The 21,518-nt window shown below is 44.4% G+C and overlaps 1 protein-coding gene across 1 annotated transcript in view; it reads left to right on the forward strand.

Annotated features, from left to right (window-relative positions):
* The window catches only part of LRP5 (LDL receptor related protein 5), a 154,455-nt gene that overhangs the window by 98,023 nt on the left and 34,914 nt on the right, over positions 1–21,518 (forward strand). The window contains exon 8 of the mRNA XM_037402297.1: positions 20,689–20,905. Within this exon, the coding sequence (XP_037258194.1) occupies positions 20,689–20,905 (217 nt within the window). The remainder of the gene's footprint in view (positions 1–20,688; positions 20,906–21,518) is intronic.

Below are 21,518 nucleotides of genomic sequence, written 5' to 3' on the forward strand. Positions count from 1 at the left end.
ATTTTTTTGATTCCCGATGAAGACTGTGAATCTTGCTAATGCCAGTCACAGCCTGAAAACAGTGTGTGGCTGTTCCAGTATTACTAAACCCAGACTATGGGTTTGTCCCATTGCCCCAGGCACTGCAGCTCATGCGTGAAACAGCTCTTCTCCCTAAAGAAGATCTGCTTAAAAGTGGGGACTCTAAAATGACTCTTTATAACTTGCCTTTTGCCCTTTTCTTTTAAGCCTGTCAGGGTTTTATGTTACATTTTAAAATTTTCTCTGAAACCCAGAACATGAAACATTCATATTAGAATTTAAGCCAAGACTCCCACCCAGTCAGTGTCTCTCAAGAGCTGAAGATTTAAGTAAAATGCCAAATATAAGTTACAACACACACCCCCTAAAAAAACCCCAACAAAACAACAACCCAACAACCAAAACCACAACACCCAAGGAGCCACCCACCAAGCCCCAAAGCCAAATAGACAAAGCAAAAGGGGAGAGGGAGAGACAGAAGCACTGAAATGAAGAGACTAGTTCAGTCTTGCAGGTGGCCAGTAGCAGGGGAAAAAAAAAAAAAAAGGAAGAAGGCTTCCCACTCTAGCATCCCATTTCTTCCACACGTGGAGTAAAACAGAACGTTTGTGAGCCTCCAGAGGTTGATAGAATCAGGAGGGATGGGATTTGGAGCAAGCGGTGAGTGTTATCGCTGCAGGTGCAATTAGCGATTTAGCTCTTGTTTGCAGGTTTCTTTAATAAATATTTAATGTTGGCTGTGTTCCAACCGCGTTCTGTTCTGCCCTTTCCTCCACTTTTCCATGCTGACAGGATCATTTCTTTAATCCCCTTCTTGAAGAAGTTGTTCTCATTCTTTAATTTAGATGTTAAAACCTGTGTTGTCCTAGTCAGGTTCTTCTTTATCAGAACAAAGCAGGGGTCATTCTTTTTCCTTGCTTGCTTTCTCAGCTTTCCAGTGCATCTCTTAAATATGGGGAATTTGGATGTATCTGACATGCTTCCCCTTTTGTCCTTGATTTCTACCTACCCTGCTTCAATAAACAAACATTCTGCAAGTGACATAGCAGCGCCCTGGGAAATTGGGGGGTTTTGTTCCCTTTTTGATAAGTGAAGACCAAGGGCAGAAACTTCCCCCAGTCCCCAGCTCACAGGTAGGTCGGGCGCTGATGATTTCAGTTCGGTGCTGCAGGATCGGGGGACACGTTAGTGGTCTCGGCAGCGGTGTGTGCAGGCATCCTGGGAAGCAGAAGAGGGAATTATGCATGTTTAAAGTGCGTTTCATCACAATTTATGAAAGAACTCTCAGAAAAATTACGAACATTGTCATTTCCTTGCTCCAGCTACACGAAGCTTGCCTCCCCAGCTGCTCTGGGTGCCTGTCCTCTGAGCAGACAGGGACCTTCCAGCTTAGAGAGTACGTACAGCCTCTGTGTTACTGATCCTCGCCCTTGTCGGTTAAAGATGGCCTTACCTTTCCCACCAGGTCGGTAAACTATTTTCAGAGAAGCAGACCCTTTTTGTCCTGTTACACAGCCCATTCTTCAGGAGATGGCATCTTCTGAAAGGCAGCTCCAGTAGGTGTACTGGTCCCCAAACTAGGCAGAACTGGAGCTGCCTAGCACATGGCAGTCTGCCTTCTCTGCCCCAGCCAGACTGGTGCGCTCATTTTTGTTGGCTGCCGTCGCATCTGTTGCTCTGGTATTGCTTTGCTTCCCTACATTGAGCTCTGCTAGGACACAAGGTCTCCACCCAACAACTTATTTAACTCTAGTTGAGGAGGTAATGTCGATCCTGGTCACATCAGAAGCGACTTGATGAAGAGGAGAAATATCTTGTAGCTCTCAGAAATTGAGGTGAGCACAGTCAGATCCCACAGTTCTGACTGGGTGTTTCTTGCAGTAAACTGGCAAAAAACCCTCTTCCCTACTCCCCAAAAGAAGCAGCACCTATCTGCTGGTCCCTCCAAGAGACTACAAACTAACCAGGTCCCATCTTGAGCTTTTCCTGAGCCATGATGGCAGCTTGCCATGTTAGAAGCTAGAAGAGAAGGGAACTGTGTTGCTCGGGTTTAAATTTGAGCCTGGATCTGCAGAAAGAAAAAAGAATTAAGTATCTGTGCCACTGACAACAGCACCAAACTACCCAGGGGTTGGTTATTGATGCTTTGCAGCTGTGGTGGGGATTTTCTGCTCTATGGGGAAGGACACACCAGGACACAGAGGAACTGCAGTGCAAGATATTTCCTGTTTTCTGGGACTAAATCCCTGGTTGGCAGTTGCCATGTCGCCTGTGCCTACCTGCAGGTTGTTCCCATGTGACGTGGGACAGCCATGTTTCAAATGCATTTACTAGCAGAAAGCATCTTAAGTGTCTGCTCCCACACACGTGTGGCTCTAATTGTTCGTTCCTTCTGAACATAAAGGTCAGCTTCCTCTTTCCAAAATTCAGATGATTGAATTTAAGTATCACGGTGGAAATGACTTACGCTGGCTTTTTTCCGTCTGTGTCAGAGTAGAAATCTGTCAGGTGCTCTCTGGCTTGCAGCTCCCCATTGTCATTGTTCTATCAGTGATGGTGAAGACTTCAGCAGTGGAAAATACTGCTTCAGGTAAAGGTAATTGCTGGAAGCCTACATGATAGGGTGACTCCTTTTTTAAGAAGGAATTCTGATGTTGACGTGTATCACTGTTGAAGCTTACATCACAGATTAATTACTGATAACTTGTTTTCTCTCTGTAAGTGGTGCTAAGCAGAACTATACCAAGATGCAGCTGACTGTAGGTTTTTTTACTTCCCATAGGGTATTGGAGGCTTTAGAAACTGGATTTTATCCTTAGCTATTTAGAGAAGGTTGCTTTTTTTTTTTTTTCTTCTCTTCCTTCTCCCCAGAGAGCCTTCTGAATGGTTTGTCTGATTAGAGAATGCCTTCATGGCCACTTTATTGCACTTTAGAGTGTGTGGGGTTTGGGTTTGCAGCTATTTGGTTTTGTAGCTCTTTCAGAGTGTTTTGCAATGGAGTGGTAAGCCACTACTGGCCAAATGGTGTACAGAAATTAATCCCTTTTAGCTAATTATAAATAAATAATAATAAATAAATAACTAACCCCACGAAAAACAGATGTGCGGGTGGACATCCAAGGACTTAGCTTTTTGATGAGCCTCGTCTCATCCCTGAAACTCTCGCATATTTCATCCTGTGCATTCCACTGAACGGTACAGCAACCTTAAAGCCAGAAGCGCTGTGCAAGGTATGAGATCAAAAGGACAGCTGGAGCTAAAGCAGGAATGCTGACCCCTTTTTGGAACAGGGTAGAATCCTTCACAAGTGTTGGAGCCCTGCGCTTTGAGCCAAACTTGACATCTAACTTTAGAAAAGAGGTTGAATATTTGTGTCCATCGAAGCTGAACCCAGGTCTTTTTGCAGGCCTGCAGACTCGGTGCGGATTGTCATGAAAACAAAAATGCACGGGCAGTTCCTGAGGTTGCTAAACGAGTGGTTACTGCCATGTGGGGTTGGCAGAGATCTCTGGTAAAGGGAAGAGGGGGTGGCTCCACAGCCTGGTAATGTATTTCAGCTGGTACTGGGAGCCTTATACCTCGAGCGCCGCAGGTGGCATGTTTCCTGAGCGGTGGACCTTGGCCAGCATTCTCTGGAGCTGGACTTGACCCTTGCGTGAGAGGCTGGAGGGGATGATTTATGTGCATGAAGTATGAATGCGGCACGGCGTCTCGTTCTGAGTAGCTGATGTGCTTTTGCAGCAGACTCCTTAAATGAAAAGGCAGAAGGTAGCTGAAACAGACTGTCTAGCCTTTTTATGAGCTGCTTTGTTTTAGAGTTGGCTGAAGCAACGAGTGGAATATTAGCTGTGGTATGTTGAGGAAGGCTGTATCTTAGCTAAACCGAAAAAAGGAGCTGGGATAATCACTCGGTACAGTTTACAAAGCGAACATGGCAAGCGCAACGCCAAAATCAGATGTTACACTGGTGGGTTTTTTTAGTATGTTTGTTCCCTTGTAAAAAACAGACCTCTTCTTAGAGGAGAAACACTTCTGCGTTGTACACAAGTGCATGCATAAAGTGAGCCTGCAGAGACTGGGGAAAAGAAGTTCTGTCTTGCAGAGAACAGGGCACTGGGAGCCGCTGAAACCATGGTCTTGTGTTAGCCAGCATCCTCCAGCATCAGTCGGGTGCTTGTTCTATCATCCGGATCACAGGGCATCTCAGTCACGTGCTTCCATTAACCACAAGCTCTAAGAAGGGCAAACTTACAGTATGCAAGTGCTTTCCTGAAATTAATAAATGCTAAGAGGGGGGGCAGTGATATATCTGAGAAATTTTGTTTAGTTAATAGCCTGTTCTCTGAGCTGCCAAAAGCTGGGTCTGATACCCATGTCTCTAACAAAGATCAAGTCTCCTGAGCCCACGCGGTGCTAAGAGGAGCATGTTTGGGTTTCTCTTTGGTACCAATCTGTTGTTTCAAGAGGTTTTTCATTACAATGGCAAAATGACTTTTAGATCCAGGGCATCATTGGTATGAGATACCCTGCTAGTCTGACACATGGCACACAGGTCTGCCCAGCTACATCAGTAAATCCTGACATTTTCCCAATGTGATAAAGGCGAGTTTTTTAATTTAATGGGACATAAATCTGACAAGAAGGAAGTCTTGATTAAATACTGCAGAGGTTCTGCCTCTTCTACTACTAATTGGCTCATCGAGTGTATGAAAAGGTCAGGCACCGTGAAGGGAAAAAAGATTTCACAAGTGGGTGTGTCATCTATTATGGGATTATTACTTCAAAATACGCGTACAAACACGATCTAGAAAGGTGCAGCTTCTGGCTACGTATGAGGGACTTTACACCTATGGGATGGTAATAACCTATCGATAGCAAAACCAAACAGATGTAGTACATTGTTAACAATACATATGTTTTAAACAATGTCCAGAAATGTATCTGAAATCTAATTTTACCTTATAAAACTAGGGTTTAGAAGATTTTTTTAATCTATAAGAAAAAATTAACTTAACTTACCAAGGTGCAGCTTCTTTTTTTTTTTAATTGTTATTAAGCTAATAAATCAATGTTAAGAAAAAGAAAATGCAGAGAAATTTGCTGTTGTTGTCGTTATGGTTATGTTTGAGGCTTATTAACATAATCGCACCAAAACTGGGATTGAAGTTTCTTGTTTTATGGCAGCCTTGCGGTTCTCAGTTGCCACCACAGCTGGTTGCCTGTTCACAATGCATTCCATATGAGCTGGAGACCACAACGTGGAGGGCTTTAAAGGGTGCAGGCTGGAGTACAAATAATGGAGGTGGGAAGCACTCCTCTCTGCTTGTTTTTTAGAATAAAGAGGCTTCAAAAGAGAGCCGTCACACAGAATCACAGAATGGTTGAGCTGGGAAGGGACCTCTGGAGGTCGTCGTGTCCAGCCCCTATGCTCAAGTAGGGCCACCTGGAGCTGGTTTCCCAGGACAGTGACTTTTTGGTTGCACAGGACTAGATGACTTCTGAATACCTCCAAGGATGGAGACTCCACAGCCACTCTCTGGGCAGCCTGTGCTTGTATACCCTCGCAGTGAAAAAGTATTTCCTGATGTTCAAAGGGAACCTTCTGTGTTTCCATTTGTGCCCACTGCCTCTGGTCCTGTCACGGGGTACCACTGAAAAGAGCCTGGCTCCATCTTTTTTACAGCCTTCCTGCGCATACATTCACGATGTTTCCCCCTGAGCCTTCTCTTGCCCAGGCTGAACAGGCCCAGCTCTCTCAGCCTGTCCTCCTAAGAGAGATGCTCCAGTCCCTTCATCACCTTTGTAGTCCGTTGTGGACTCACAGGGACATACCCACATCTCTCTGGTGCTGAGGAGCCAGGAACTGGACGCAGCGCTCCAGGTGCAGCCTCACCAGTGCTGAGCAGAGGAGAAGGATCACCTTCTTCCACCTGCTGGCCACACACCTCCTAGGGCAGCCCAGAATACCTTCTTTGCAGCGAGGTCACGTTGCTGGCTCACGTGTCCGGCAGGTCCCCGAGGTCCTTTTTGACCAAGCTGGGTGGCCCCCAGCATGTGTAGGTGCTGTGATGGTCCTTTCCAGGTGCGGGACTTCGCAGTTCTCCCTTTTGAGCTTTGTGCGGTTCCTCTTTGTGCGGAGCCTCTTTCTGCAGCCATCACGTACAACCTTGGAATGAACATCCAAACACAATTTAGTTTCAGCAAAGGGATCACAGGATTGGCAGAAGGTGTTGAAGAAACTGTAGGTGATACGTTGGTATGTGCGATGGAGAATTGTGTTTAAGGTAACACGGGGGTCACCATGTCATTGCGTTACTGCAGAAAAGGCTAAATAGAAGAGTAGTATTATGTGTGCTTCAGGTTCTGTATGACTGTTTTGTCCAAGAAAAGAAAGAAAAATATATTTATATGATGTAGAGTGCATTACACCCCCAAAAATAAACTAGTGGTCAATATAGATGTAGTTCTTTCCTGTATTTCTAGCAATTTAAGCAGTTCACAGCACCCGTTTTTTTTGACAGGCTGAAGCTGGAACGCAGGAGCTGAGTGTGCCATTCACGTGTCTCAGAGTGGTTCACTCTTAGGTTTCCTTGCTACCTGCAGCTTTAAGGTGTTTCTTCAGCTGGACATTAATCCCACAGGTCACCCGGCACATACCTCCTGGGGCAGGCAGGAGTGCCCTGCTCCGCACGCATCGCCCAGAGCACGCAGCGCTGGTGTCAATTCCTTCCTCCGGCAGCGGTGGGAAGGCAGCACGTGGTGTGGTATAAAACTCCCTGATCCGAACCTAGCTCTTCAGTGCGTTCTGGCTAAAATTGGTGGGGAAAAAACTGGCTTTGCTTCAGGTGGCCATAGCAGTTGTGATTTGGAGATGAAAGTCTTCAGATTTACGCTGAAGCGTTGAGATTGGTTTGAGTCAGCACGATAGCTGAGAGGAGAGGAAAAGAAGTTGGTTTTACCCTGGATCAAATCCTTGGTCTGGCTGAACGTACCGGCACAGAAATGCATCTGCTGGTGTAGAAGCAAATGAAAATGAGCTGCAAAGGCTCATGTAGGAGAGGTTCTGGGACCATCTCTTCCAGAGCCTTAAAATGGTCATGGAGTTGCAGGGCTGTTGTGTAACAAAATTGCAGTTCAGAGAGGTAAATGAGCATCTTAAACCTTTACCTCTGGCTTCCGTTTTCTGTTACGTGAGACAAGCATTCACCTGAGGGAGAAAAGAGCTAACCCTTCTCATGGGATCCCCATCAAACGGCACTCGCTTTTGTAGCTCTTGGTGCAAAGCAAGAGGAGAATCGGATTGAAGAACTTCTTCCTAGGAAGCACGTCAAATAGTTTTGTGCTGGTAGCATGAGACCAGGAGAACCAGCGTTCTGCCTTCCCGTACCTCTGAAAGAAGTAAGCAAAGGGAACTGGAGATCTTAATACACGTTTCTAGGGGTACTAACTTGAGAAGAAACAATACCATTTGAATTACCATACGTCAGTTTTTCTCGCCTGGAAAATGGTAAGGTTTTTATTTTTATATAAAAATATTTTCAGAAAACATTGTTGAGTTATGTGGCTGCTTTCACAGAAGCAGCTTTTAGATTCATTTCCCAGTAGAACATGATTTCTTTTCTAAGATTAGCTACCTGCTTCCTAAATGGACTTCCACGAATACCCCTGCAACGTATTTCAGTTGTGCCACTGACCTTGTCTGAGCTGAGAATGGGCTTCTCTCTAATTCCTTGTTGCAAAAATGAAAAAAAAGTTCGTATTGCCTTCCTTCGCTGCACTGAGATGAGCTGCTGCTTTCTTTTTGAAGCCTTAGCGGAGGCAAGGCTGACGTCGGTTGGGACCGAGCCCGGGAGAGGTGAACACTTCTGTGTTAATCAACCATGATCAGGAGTGATCCAGCCCTCCCCACAGAACGACTTATTATAATGTCCATCCCTCCAGACCAGATCAACGTTTTAGAGCTTGAGGAACCAGCCTGGCAGTTAAATTAGCTGGGGATTTCTATGAAATGTTAGTAAAGGCTGTCATTTCCCAATTAAAGCTAAATCCCTGATCTCATTCAGGTTAATGGACAAGACCGGCAAAATAGCCTGAGTTTAAAACAGCCTCACGCTTTTTTGACTTGCTATAGTTTATGATTTTGAGTACGTGAAATTTGACTATTTTAACAAGGTTAAAATTGTTATCTGTAATGTACATTGAATAAATTGCCTTTAGGATTAAATCGAATTAGCGTGGTTTTTTTGCAAACCTTTGTGGCTTGAATCCTTGTTCAGAAATAGCCTTTTTTTGGTGATTGTTCACTATTTTTGTTTCAAAATAAGTGTTTATTTCAGGAATTTCATGCAGAATTTTAGATTTTTTTGTGTGTTTTCATAGGCAGCTTACCAATGATTCCTTTAAACTGTTTTTATTGTTGTCAGAAATTCCAGCAGGTTTAAATAAAGCTTAGGCATGTGTTTCTGGTTAATTTGTAAGCTTTCTTTAGGAATATTGGAAAGTAGACCGATAATATGGCTGCAAATATTTTTGTTTCATTTAGAATACATGCTTTTATGCTGCTTAAAAAACCAAAAAAGCAAGCAGTGTAGTGGCATATATACCTAAAGATACTCACACAAACAAGGGCTGTAGTAGGGCTATGCCTTTATGTTACGGTAACAGATAAAATTTGCATCGAAGTCGAATGCTGTTGTGCTCGCTGCTGTACGTGCGTATCATATTTAGCAGAGTGCGTCCAAAGCCTTTGATATTGTACAGGATTTGCATTTGTCTCCGGTTCTCCCTTCCTTTCCACCTCTTTTTTTCTGTGTTTATTTGAAAGGATTATGAACCAGAAATGTCACGTCCAGTCTGGATGCAAACTCTGCCTACTACTGAGAGACGCAGCTTTGGGTTTGCATTTATCAGTCCCAGCTACCGATCTCTTTTCTTGTACTTGAGAGTTGCATTGTTTGAAGAGGCATTAATAAAATCTTAGCCAGGAGAAGTGTGTGCAGCTGGTTATCTTGTGTGAGCCCTCTCTTTTATTTGAGAGCGTGAGCACTGCTGAAATCATACTTGAGCTCAGGGCAGAGAGGATTCTGCTTTGGAGATTCTTCCCTTCCTAATCAGGATCACTTTGCTCAGATGATAATTTCTAGTCTTTCGAAGTCAACTTTTACTTCTTGTCCCTTCCTATTACATTATTGAGTTAGAATTTATAAAAGGGCATCTGGGGTCAGGCCAAAGTCCGCATATCCCTGTGTCTGACGCCAGCGGCAAGCCAAAGCAGCTATCTACAGGACAGGGAAAGCTGGGTGCGCAGACACTCTTCACCTGAACTACTCTCTCATCTTTCAAATATTTTGAAGCTCCAGGGTTTTCCCATGACATGGCAGGGCAACGTTTGATCCATATAGTTTTGGGTGCCTGGGAGCTAAGAGTTCAGTGACCAGCATTTCGGTGTTTGCCCGTTAGCTACGTTAAAATGGCCTGTTGGAGGGCGGTATTCGTGGCTCTCGTTAAACGCTTAATTTTTTGATCTACTACTCCATCACTGTTCTAGCCTGTTGGGCTGCCAGTTGCTTGGGTTGCAGTTGCTTGTATGCTACAGAAACAACTATTTTAGAAATAACCATACTTCTGAAAACAAGCCCTCCAATCCAAAACCATAAAAATGCAGTTACTGCTGTGTCATCGTCCTTTTCTTGTAAGCCCAGTCTCCTGTAACATCAGGTTCCAGTTGTGCTGGCCTTCAGAGAGGGAAATGCTGTCATTAATGATTATTTTTTTTATTTATAATTCAAATTCATATAGATCTCCCTCTCCACCCCTTTAAAATCGAATCCTGTTTTTCTGCTGAACCTTTCTAGGCTTACAAGCACCCCTTGCAATCTCTGTTTGGAAAGATGAGGTTTTGCCCCAGTCCGATGTTTACAAGGTCAAGGGAATACGGGGCAGAAGGAGAAATCTTGGCGTGCAAGCAGGTGGAACCCTTGCCTCCCCTGCAAGTTTAGGCTGAAAAAACTGTGCTCTTTTCCCCTGTCATCAGGCTCCTCACGTTTCACAGATAATTTGAAAGTGAGCCTGGAGTTTTGGATTTCAGTTGTGGTGGGAGAGAGTCATTAGTGGGCAAATTACAGGTGAGAGGTGGTGGTGGGTCAGTTGTTATTACTTGGCGCTGCAGACATGTCCTGCGGGTGACTCGGTCGCCTGTGCAGATTGTGTTTGGCCCCTTGGACCTGGGATCAAGTGTCTTCAAATAGTGCTGGTTTCACATTAAATATGAGCTTTTGGGGCATTAGCATAGGAATAAGAGAGCACAAGCTTTATTCTTTGTTTCTAATTAACTGTCAGCCCTCCAAGGTAAAATTACCAACTATATAACATACCAGTCTTCAATTATTTAATGTATGTATTATTTTAGGATATGTCCTCCAATTAATTTTAAGTATCAAGTCGCTCCTGTTTCAGAAGGAAATAACTTCTTTTGTTACCCAGTGAGGCACATTAGAAAGACATACTTTCCCCGTGGGTCTACTACCTCGCTGAAGATGGTGTTACACCAGTTCTTTGCACCAGTGCCTGCAGGCGGTCCCTGCCCTCCCTCTCTCATAGCATCCCCCTGCTCTGTTCTGGCTGGCACCACAGTCTGCAGCCACGTGGAAAACCAGAGCAGGGAGCAGATCCAGCTGAAAAATAACCAGCCAAAAAGGTTTAGATTTTTCAGTCTGATACGTTTTCTACCACACAAGTAGTTGTGCTGACATGGCAAGAAGGTGTCAGTGTGAATAGGGGAATGGGGTGCCAGAGGCTCTGCTCGAACTGGCCTGAGCAGCACTGCCTGCCAAATTTTAAGCTGCGCTCTGAAAGATGTATCAGCTTGGCTCCACTTTTTGGTATTGAGAAGCAGTTTGAGCAGACAAGGCAGGGTTCAGAAAGAGGAAGGCTTTTTATCCATGTTATGCACGTGGAGAAATAATGTTTGGAGAGATTTGGTGACCTGCTTGAGGTTACACGCTGGGATCCGTATTTGCCTGATGTCTGAGCTGTAAAACCAAACCATCCCCCCAATACCCATGTTAACTGCTCAGCCTTCAGTAGAAGGGGCTCTCTGGTACTTTTGGAGTTCTTAATTATGATCTTAGACCAGCCTGGTAAAGGCAGAGAAGAAGCTTGCAAGCTGCAGTTGACTGTAGCTGACTTCCTGAAGACGTGGTGTATGTCTGCTCTCCTAAATACACCTCTTTTTTTTTTTTTCCTTATACCGGGGTACAGGGAATCATACCCTAAAGTATCTGTCTTGTAGGTCAAAAGGACATCCTAAATTTCAGCTAAACTCTTGTCTCCACTATTTCATATTGGTTTGATGTAGGAAGCTCTTGATGAACGACCTTACTTAGATCTACTCTCAGGAGCCTTCTATACGTTTCTGAGCTTCCGAACATCCTCTGAGGGTCTGTCTGTCCTGCCAGGCTTGGGCCTGAGAAGGAAAGGTAGCTTTATTTGAAAACTGATCAGGATTGTGCTTTGTTTTGCCTTTTTAACCATTTGCAGGGACTGGAGACCACCTGGTGACTACATTTTGTTGGTAAACTGAACGTTCCGTGCGTAACTTACCAATACTAATAGTGTCTCAAATAAGTATAATTGATAGTATTGCTTACCCCAAGTAATAGTGGAGTGTGAGCATCTTACCAAGGCAGGAGGAGTCTTGCCGTGCTCTGCTCCTTCAGCAGATACATCTCAGCTGCGAGAGGGCTTGCAGGTGTCAGAGCTTGCTGTGCCGAGGTACCTGGCTTAGTGCTGCAGGAGCTGGTGATATAGTTGTGTTCGCACCGTTTCTTAGCCAGGGCTCCGTCCAGCTGTTGATGCTCCAGCTGGCTGTGGACAGCCTAGGTTAGGTTTCTGGGCATGGCTTTTACTTGTGCCTTGTTGACGTACACCCTACACAGTGGTGGGTAAGACTGGATTGATTGGATTAGTCTAACGCAGCGTTTCTAGAAATGGTACCAAATAGAAGGGAATTGTGATCAGAATCTGCTGTTTGCTTGGCCCAGGAGCCTTCGTGAGATCAGGAACTGAATGAGTATTTGTATATGCTTACAGGAGTCCTTAGACTTTCATTGCCTCCCTCTAAGGAGGATTGTATGCCCACTGCCTTTGGTTGCATTTGTATTGGATTCGTTTTTCATCTGTCTCCCTCTGATAGCAATAATTGTTTAATGAGAGAACTTTGATTCAATTTCTGACTAAGGGAAGTACATGAGACTTGGCTAATCCATTATTAAGTGAGGATAAAGCATCCATTCTAGTGCTGTGGAATAGATGGACGTTTCAACTTGATCTAGAGTCTATTCTTTCAACCTTCGACTTCAGTGGAATTTCCGTATGTGACACTTTTGGTGACTTGGAGCGTAAGGGTTTCGTTGTCTGGCTCTCTGAAGCATTGTACTTGCTTGTCACAGGATGAGGAGGATGTGAAGGGCTACAAGTGGCTTCTGTTAATTGCACTGTGGTGAGGTTAAAAAAATGAAAATGTTATGATTCCCCAAGGCAAGACTAAGAAGGCTGAGTTCTGAGCAAGAGGTCCCACTGTGCTGGACAAAACACTTCTACCTTAATCTTAGTTTACTGTGGACAGAGGTTGACGGCATGAGACCCGGCACTGGGTGTAAAATGCTAGAAAGACCCCAAGAGGGGGTCATGGCTAGGCTGGTGTTTCTCAATCACTTGTTCTTGGACCTCTCATTGTATGTAAAATAAAAGATGATTTAAAAAAAAAAAAAAAAGGCCACGTATATTTGGGTAAACAAACAAAAAGGAGAAAAATAGGAGTAGTAAACACTACATCTAACTTAATTTTTACTTCATTGCAAGTCTGTGTGAGCATGATAACATTGGACAGGAGGCAAGTCTTTCCTTGGGAAACGTTGACCAGCAGTGGTGCCGTTTCCTACTGCAAGTAGCTGCTATTCTTGACATCCTTTTGACTTTTTAAGGAATTGTAGTTGGCTACTGAAATTGCTGCTTCATTTTTTGGACTCAAAAGTTTACCACGATTTTTTTTCTCCTATCAATCTCATTATTTTTTTGTCTTTCCTTCATGTTGTACGTATAGTTTATAAACGTGCTTGCAGTACCGGCTTCATCAGCAGGAGGATAACACAGTAAATATTTGTATGATGTGCTATTTCCACAGATGTTTAGCAGTCTTTAGAGTTGGGAATATGTTTGGATCTGGAAAGGAGAAGGTAAAGATCTTACAAGATTATTGATATCCCTTTGAAGAAAAGGGAAATCAGGAGAGAAGTGAGAAAATGAAGATGTGTGCATTGTAAAAATATTATTATATAAGAAATTTAGATTCTTCTTCACCTGTCCCAGACTAGTTAACTAGAAGTTGAAAAGGTGTATTGTTTTCATAATGGAGGTTAGCTAAAATTCAGAGGTGTCGCATGCCCCTTGGAACTTAACTCATGGTGGTCAGCACCACAGAATGAAAAAAGCATTTACAGAAGGTAAAATTCCCCTGAAGTGTATCAAATAAGCAACTTCTACCTAAAAATAAAACTGAAGTATTAATTCAGTAGATCCTCTATGCTTTAGGATCTAGCCAACAGTTGCCATAAATTATTTTGAGAATGTTTGTGTTTAATTTTTTCCCCTTTTAAGGAGTTTCGAAGCATGCCGTCATGTCCCTGCTTATGAGAGATAAGTTGCAGAATTGACCAGCTGCACCCTTAATCCTTTGATATCCTGTAAGCAGAACAAAGTTCTGGAAATGTCAGGCTGATGTAACTCATCTGGAGAACATTAACTGCTCCTAGATGAGGTTTATAAATAAGCGGGTTCAAAATCACAATCATGTTAACACAACCTTTCCAACAAGAAGAAATTCATCCATCGATCTGTGTCTGTTAGAGCTTATTACATGTGTTCGTGTTTTGAAAAGTCTGTCTGAAAGTGCAACACTGTCTCTGGAACTAATAAGATTTTGTGAAGTCCTAGGAGAGAATCAGGGGTGGTGGTGATTTGATCTGGAAAAATATGAACAGATCAACACTGCAAATAAATAACCACTTCACATGGTGATAATATGAGCAGAAGGATAAGAACGTATTTTGTTTATATTAATCCCAGAGAAAGTGGGAGATCGCTATAAACTCCTGCTTTTCATAATGTAAATTTATACTCTGTTGCATTTGGCATCTCTGTAGATGGCTGGTTCAGGGTTTTTTTAACAAGTCACTACTTAACCGTCTTACGTTAATTTGTAAGCGTAGATTTTTATTTGTGTGAAACAGAACAAATTGATAAAGAAAACGTGCTAGAGTCGTTGCATCTGGAACAAACAGCTTTGGAGCATCCCGCCAGGAAGCCGACATTGCGAGGTTGTTGAGAATTGTGTGTGTGTGGGGGAGACTATCAGGAAAAGTTTGAGCGTGGGCTCTTTTACCAGGCTCTTAGAGAAAGGAAAAGAACATGTAAGAAAAGGGGGGTGGTGTGTCACCGTGTATTTGCAAACAGCAAACGGTTACCCACAGTTCAGAAATTTGTTTAATTCATGATACTGTAGAAATTCATTCTCCGTGCTCTCGTGGTTCGTGGCTTATTCTAAATGTAGGTGGGTGCTTATAGTTTGCAGTTGGCCCTGAACACTAACGCCTAAGCAATGTGAGAGTTCAGAAAACAATAACAAAAATGTACATCAACATCAAAACCTACCTGAAATGAGGATGATCTGAAAGAAGAGCTACAATAGTACATGTAGGATTAATCCATGAAATGTAATGACAGTAGAAACCTCATGAGTTTTGTTTATGAAGCAGCTTTTACCAGGTAGCCTAGATATTGCCAAGGTGGATAGAAATTACTGACAACACCGAGGAACTGCTTTCGAAATTCTCGAGTGTTACTCAACTGTTTGAGGCAACAGATTGTTGAGAGACTCAAGCAGTATTTTTCTTTTTATTTTGTGGAAATTGGCCAGATATGTCTGTTGTCCATCCATCCCCACCCTTTTTTGATATGTGGGTTCTGGTACTGTTTGTCTTAATGTTATTCTCCTTTCTGCTTACCAGTGTCTGCCAATACATGCCTGGCATTAAGCCCCTTCAGACCAGGAAAAAAAAAAAAAAAAGTTTGCTTTTATCCCAAAGCATTGATGAAAGGTGGTTGTGTTTCAGCTGTTGGAAATGTTAATGAATAGCTTATACTCAGCTGAATATAGGCTGTGGTACAGACTGCTCACAGCTGCTTTGCTCTTCTGGGGCAGGCTTCTTTACTCTCCAGAATTTTCCACTTCTCTTTTCTTTGTCTCTTTCTTTCCCTGTTGACGGCCACTCATGTCCTTTGTCTCACAAGTTCTTTCTCCAGCCGAAGACGACTGGGCATTGTTCACTCAAGATGCCTTTTCAGAGTCTTCTGGTGAGAACCGATAAAAGCCATTCACAGAGTCACAGGCTGGTTGAGGTTGGAAGGAACCTCTGGAGATCATCTGGTCCAACCCTCCTGCTCAAGCTGGGCCACCTATGGCCAGTTGCCCAGGCTTTTGAGTATCCCCAAGGATGGAGACTCCACAGCTTCCCTGGGTAACCTGTCCCGGTGCTTGGTCACCCTCACAGCAAAAGACTCTCCTCTCCAGCAGGGGAAGAGGAGTAGATCCACAGGAGAAGAGTCATAGACCCACAGGCCTACCACTCTCCCAGTAATGGAGAGTCTCCCAATAATACAGCAGTCCTGTTGTTTTACCATTGCCAGCCTGCCATGTCTCCTTCCTGCTCATGCAGTGATTTAGCTCAGCCCCGCAGGAATGATTTTCCATTTGACTTCACCACTGACGACATCCATTTGTCTGTAGCAACTGAACAAATTCTGTTTTATCTTAATGAATTAAATATAGGAGCAAGGCATCTTGAGTTCTCTTTGTTGTTCTGTCAAAAGACATCCTATATATATGCTGAATAGTTGTTTTTTTCACAGATGCACCTGAAATATAACTTGACTACATGAATCACACTGATGTGTAGAATTTAATTGCATTGTTTTACTTTAATCTTCTTCAAAGAGCTGAGAGCTTTTGAGTGTTATATTTGGAAATATTTATTAAATCATTTTGCATACACTGCAGCAGCATCTAAAAAAAAAAAAATAATCACACCTTATCACCTTATTGTGTTTTTTGTGTAGTTCAGTTCATTAAGGCGTTTGATGTTGATTCCATTTTGTCCACAACAGATTTTAGCCGAGCTTGGCGATGCCTCATTAGGAGATTTGTCATTGAAGTCTTAAGACTAATCAGGGGCTTTTAGTGTGTGCCTCTGTTCAAGGGGGGCTTCAGTGTTTTGTGTGGAAGGCACGGCAGATTTAGTGTTGCATTTGTCCTTCGACCCAAGTCGAGATCCATTTACCAGTTGCAGAAAGAGAACGAAAACCCTGAGTAGAAAAAAGCCTGTTCTGGTCTCTGTGCTAAATGCTAAGGAATGCACCGTAACGGCTTCCCTTCGGCTGCAGTCAACAGGCGACGCACCGTTTCAGATGTGGAATGATGGGTTAATACGGTATTTAATTAGCTGAGCCATTTTAATGAAAGGAGTTGTGCTTTTGGCCAGATTGTGAGGCCTGTTTGTAGATGTTTATTTTGCATCTTCATGGTTTCAGTTAATATGCTAGAGTAGAGGTGGGTCCCCGGGAGGATGGATGGCAGCAAAATTTGAGGTGGAGTTTGGTACGTGCCTGTTGAACCGCATGTGACGGCGGGTGGCGCAGGCTTTGCCCCGGCTGCCACTAGAAGGTGGCGTCACACGTAATTAGTGTGTCCTGCCTGCTGCCACCAATTAGCTACTGCTGAGGGGGCTTGATAATAGCCCACGGCACGGGAGGATCCTCCAAGTCAGAGCTGTCCTCCTGCATCCCAGGGAAGCCTGCTTGGATTCATAGGAGTTCTGCCCACAGGACCAGGGGGAGGGATGGTTGGGAGAGGGCAAGCAAACGCTTACTCCATCACCTTCTTAGCCAAAATATAAGCCATTAAGCGTTTTATTGCTGTCTGATCCCAGCATTTTGGATCTCCGTCCCCACTGTGCTTGAACAGTCGTATAATGTAGGAAGGCGGCTGTCAGGTCTCCCCGGAGCCTTCTCTGCTCCAGGCTGAACAGCCCCAGCTCTCCCAGCTGCCCTCACCGAGCGGGGCTCCAGCCTCTGCCCATCTCTGTGGCCCCTCTGGCCCCGCTCCAACAGGCCCATGTCTCGCCTGTGCTGAGGACCCCAGAGCTGGACGCAGCGCTGCAGGGGGGTCTCACCAGAGCGGAGAGGAGGGGCAGCATCCCCCCCTCGCCCTGCTGCCCACGCTGCTGGTGACGCAGCCCAGGGCGCGGGTGGCTTTCTGGGCTGCGAGCGCACGTTGCTGGCTCACGCCCAGTTTCCACCCACCAGCACCCCCAAGTCCCTCTCCGCAGGGCTGCTCTCCATCCTTCACCCCGTATCCATACTGGGGGCTGCCCCGACCCCGGTGCAGGACCTGGCACTTGGCTTTGCTGAACTTCATGAGGTTCATAAAGTTCAATGGCTTGGAGTCATCTGCAACGATCCACAGAGGCACATGGAATTGAAATAATGGGTGTTCCTGCATCCTTGGATCCAGCCTTCATCTGGTGTGACTTAGTCAGCACCTCTTGTGTTTGGACCATTCCACTGCTCGTCTGCAACAGTAGTTGGAAACGTGGCTGCTCGATGCCCACCCTGCTCGCCCTGTTGTGAAGGAAATGGCATCTTGGTGACTTGGTGTGGCACCACTGTGGTCGTCCAAAACCTAAGTATGCATCGTGAACTTTTGAACCTGTAGTATCGCCTGTGGGATTGATGCTGTTTTAAATTAGCGAGCATTTGGGGGTTGCCTGGACATGATGTAATGAGATAATTGCAGAACCATTTGGCTTTTAGCTGCAAACATAGCCTTTTTTTTTTTTTTCTTTTAATGTACTCTGTTTAGCTTAACAAAATAAAAAGACATTAATTTTCAGTGTCTGCTACTTCATCAAGTAGTAGAAGAACCATAGGTTGATGGGCTGAGGCAAAACGTAGTTTTCAGGAATTCTGGTGGTGGTTTTGACTGTGTCCAGCAGGAGGCTTTTTGTGGCAGGAATCCAGAGGTTTACATTGTAGCATGAGTTCAAATCCACCGGAGGTGCTCGGTGGTCTTAAAGTTCTGGTGAAGTTGTTCTCCTCCGCTGCTGAAGACTTCCACGCTGCAGCGTGCCAGGACGGACCATGTTGCAGTGGTGGTTCCTGTGTGCGGCACAGGTGGGTACGGAGGCACCGCTCGCCCCCGCGGTTTGGCTGGTGATGGCTGGGAGGTCTAGCGTGTGTCCCATGCTGTGGTGGGCTGACCATGGCTGGGTGCTGGGTGCCCACCCAGCCGCTCTGTCACTGCCCTCGGCTGGGCAGGGCAGGGGAAATACAGTGGGTGACGAGAAGGGGAGATCGCTGAGCAACTACCGTCACGGGCAAAACGGAGTCTGCTCAGAGAAATTAATTTATTGCCAATCAATTCAGAGTAGGGTAATGAGGAACCTAAATGTTAAAACACCTTCCCCCCACCCCTCCCTTCGTCCCAGGCTCAGCTCCACTCCTGATTTCTCCCCCTCCTCCCGCAGCAACGCAGGGGAACAGGGAAGGGGGGTCGTGGTCGGCTCATCACACGTGCCTTTGCCGCTCATTCCTCCTCTCTCTGCCCCTGCTCCAGCGGGGGGCCCTCCCCTGGGAGACAGTTCTCCACGAATTTCTCCAGCCTGGCTCCTTCCCACGGGCTGAGGTTCCGCACAAACTGCTTGTGACCCACAGGGTCCCCACGTGTCCCCACCCCGGGCTCCTCTCCCCGTGGGGCCACAGGTCCTGCCTGTGCCATGGAAGAAATGCACGTTCTTTTCACAAATTTGTAAAGTTTGATAAGATTTCAAAGCGGAGATTTCATTTTTTAATTTATTTGGGTAGCTACCGTGGATGTGCATGAACATGCTGAAATTCACATGTTAATTTAGTCAGAGGTAGCAATTGTTGTTGGTCACGTTACAAAAAGACATTATAGGTGCTTTGCTGCTTACCACGTATGGATGGAGCCGTACAACGTACGGTTTTATAATATCTGCATTAAAAAGTGGTAAAACTGATGGTTCATTTTGACAGCCCACAATATTGTTAGTCATTAAATGGTTTAATATTACGTTGCGTTTTAAGTTATAGACTTTTAAAATAAGAAATAAATATTGCTTAAATACTTAACAGTTTAAGTGCCAGGGGAACGCAGTGCTGAAATGACCAGAGCTGTCTTTAAATCACAAGAAAACAGAAGCATTGCATGGTGAAGGCAACGCAATCATCTACAAGGTACAGGCGAAGTATTTTGAGTCTGGAAAAACAAATATTTTCTAAATAATAATAGAGATGAGACTTCTTAAAAACTCACAAGCCGTGGGAGCCTAAATTAAAGCACAGCAGTTGTCCACTGGTGAAGCATTTCTAGCAACAAGTGGAGATTTGCTTGAATCACAGTGGAAAATAAATTGTCTTAAGTTGTGGTATTTTGTTTTGGTTTTACTATGATACTGAACTTGATGCTGCTCACTGCATGAATTTTCATGTAACACCTTAAAAATATTGTGGTTATATTGCAGCTACCAGTTGCAAGAAGGAGGATGGGGAGGAATCTGGGGATTTGTCAGATAAATATTTTGCCTGAGTCCTATAAATGTACGCCCTTTGCCATGGGTAAGGGATGTCTGGATGATTGAAAGGCTGATGGCAGTTCGTGTAGTAGGTGGAGGTGACTTTAGGCACGTGGCGTGGGGAATTGTATGTGGACGTCTTGATTCCCTGTCTTGCCCAACGATCAGGGTCAGACTATATGACAAAGCAGTATATGACAAAGCAGGGTAGCACGAGATCATTGCAGTAATTGGTTATGAAATAATTAACCAATAGCACACACACACACACATATTATATATATGTATGTATGTATGTATCTGTGGGGCTTATCCCATCTCCAGTGTTCTCCAATATTATTTTGCTTTCTCTGCAGTTTTAGGAATACAAGTTAATATGTCGATAAGTCAGTATTTATTCCACATCTTAAAGACCTTGTGAGAAAAACTTACCTCTTTCATGGTAAAAAAAACCCAAAATTTCAGAACGTGCAGATTCTACATGACCTTGTTACGGCCTGAAGGAGTTCTGATGGCCTCTCTTCCCTGCGATTGAACGCCAAAGGTCACTCCAAAGTGTCACCCCCTTGTTTCTGGGGAGAGAGTTCAGTAGTGAGACCAAGACATGAATGGAAATTAAAAATCTCCTGAAGCTCACTCTCACCCCCAAAACCACTCCTGTTGTGGTGGTCTTTGCAGATTTGAACTGATGCAAGTTAAATTCATGCTGCTTAGGATTTTCAGTGGAGAAGGGGTGAGAGAATCCGCTTTCAGTCTTGTCATTCCAATATATTTCTCTTTCAACAATCCTAGAGGTACGTTTTTCTGAAGAAGCATGCTGTGGATTTCAGGAGGTTCTTGCATAAAAATAGAGAAGTTTTCAAAATATGCTTGATGCTGCCATTTTACTTGTACCTGCATTAGAAAAGATTATTTTTTTCCTTTTTTTTTTTTTTTTTTTCCCCTCTCATGCTTCCCACAGGTCATCAATGTTGATGGAACAATGAGGAAAACCCTTCTAGAAGATAAGCTTCCACATATATTCGGGTTCACGCTGCTGGGAGATTACATCTACTGGACCGACTGGCAGCGGCGAAGTATTGAAAGAGTTCACAAGATAAAGGCTAGCAGAGACATCATTATCGATCAGCTGCCAGATTTAATGGGCCTTAAAGCAACAAGTGTTACCAAAGTGTTTGGTAAGCATGAGGAGTCACAGGATGGACTTGCAGTAGTTTCTAGATGAGCTTGCTTTCATTAAGCAACTCTTGATTGCTTGTAATGAGAATAACTATGGTCTCCTGTGTTTGCATCATTTTAAAGGGAAACTGCACTTAATATAGAGTTGGGAAAATACTGTGCTGCAAAAGAAATAATGGGCTTCCGGTTTTTAGTGGCATTTGGCATGTCTTCCACAGCTTCCACTACACTCTTTAAATTTTTGCGAGGAGAGTTTTATTCCTGCCCCCAATCTATAGGAGTCCTTACTTCTGGTGCTTACAGAACTGCTCAATTTTCTGCTGCTCTTTTCTTCCAGAACAAAGTCCCAGTGATGTTCAGTTACCAAAATGCTCTTTGCTATGTCGGGTGGTATAGGCAGAGTTAGTGGCTATTACGACATTGCCTCCGAGAACGTGACACTTGAATATTCAACTTTTAACACCTAAATTGTGCTTAAATCTAACAGTTGAAGTGTGCCCCTTAGCATGGGATCAGCAGGTGGAGCTCGGGGTTCTTCCACCGCGTCCGCTGGAAGGTGCAGGCAGTGTTTAGGCCCTGCCGGCGTTCTGCAGCGGCGTACGTCGCAGGACC

Source organism: Falco rusticolus, chromosome 10 (genome assembly GCF_015220075.1).
Source record: "Falco rusticolus isolate bFalRus1 chromosome 10, bFalRus1.pri, whole genome shotgun sequence".
NCBI classification, from domain to species: Eukaryota; Metazoa; Chordata; class Aves; order Falconiformes; family Falconidae; genus Falco; species Falco rusticolus.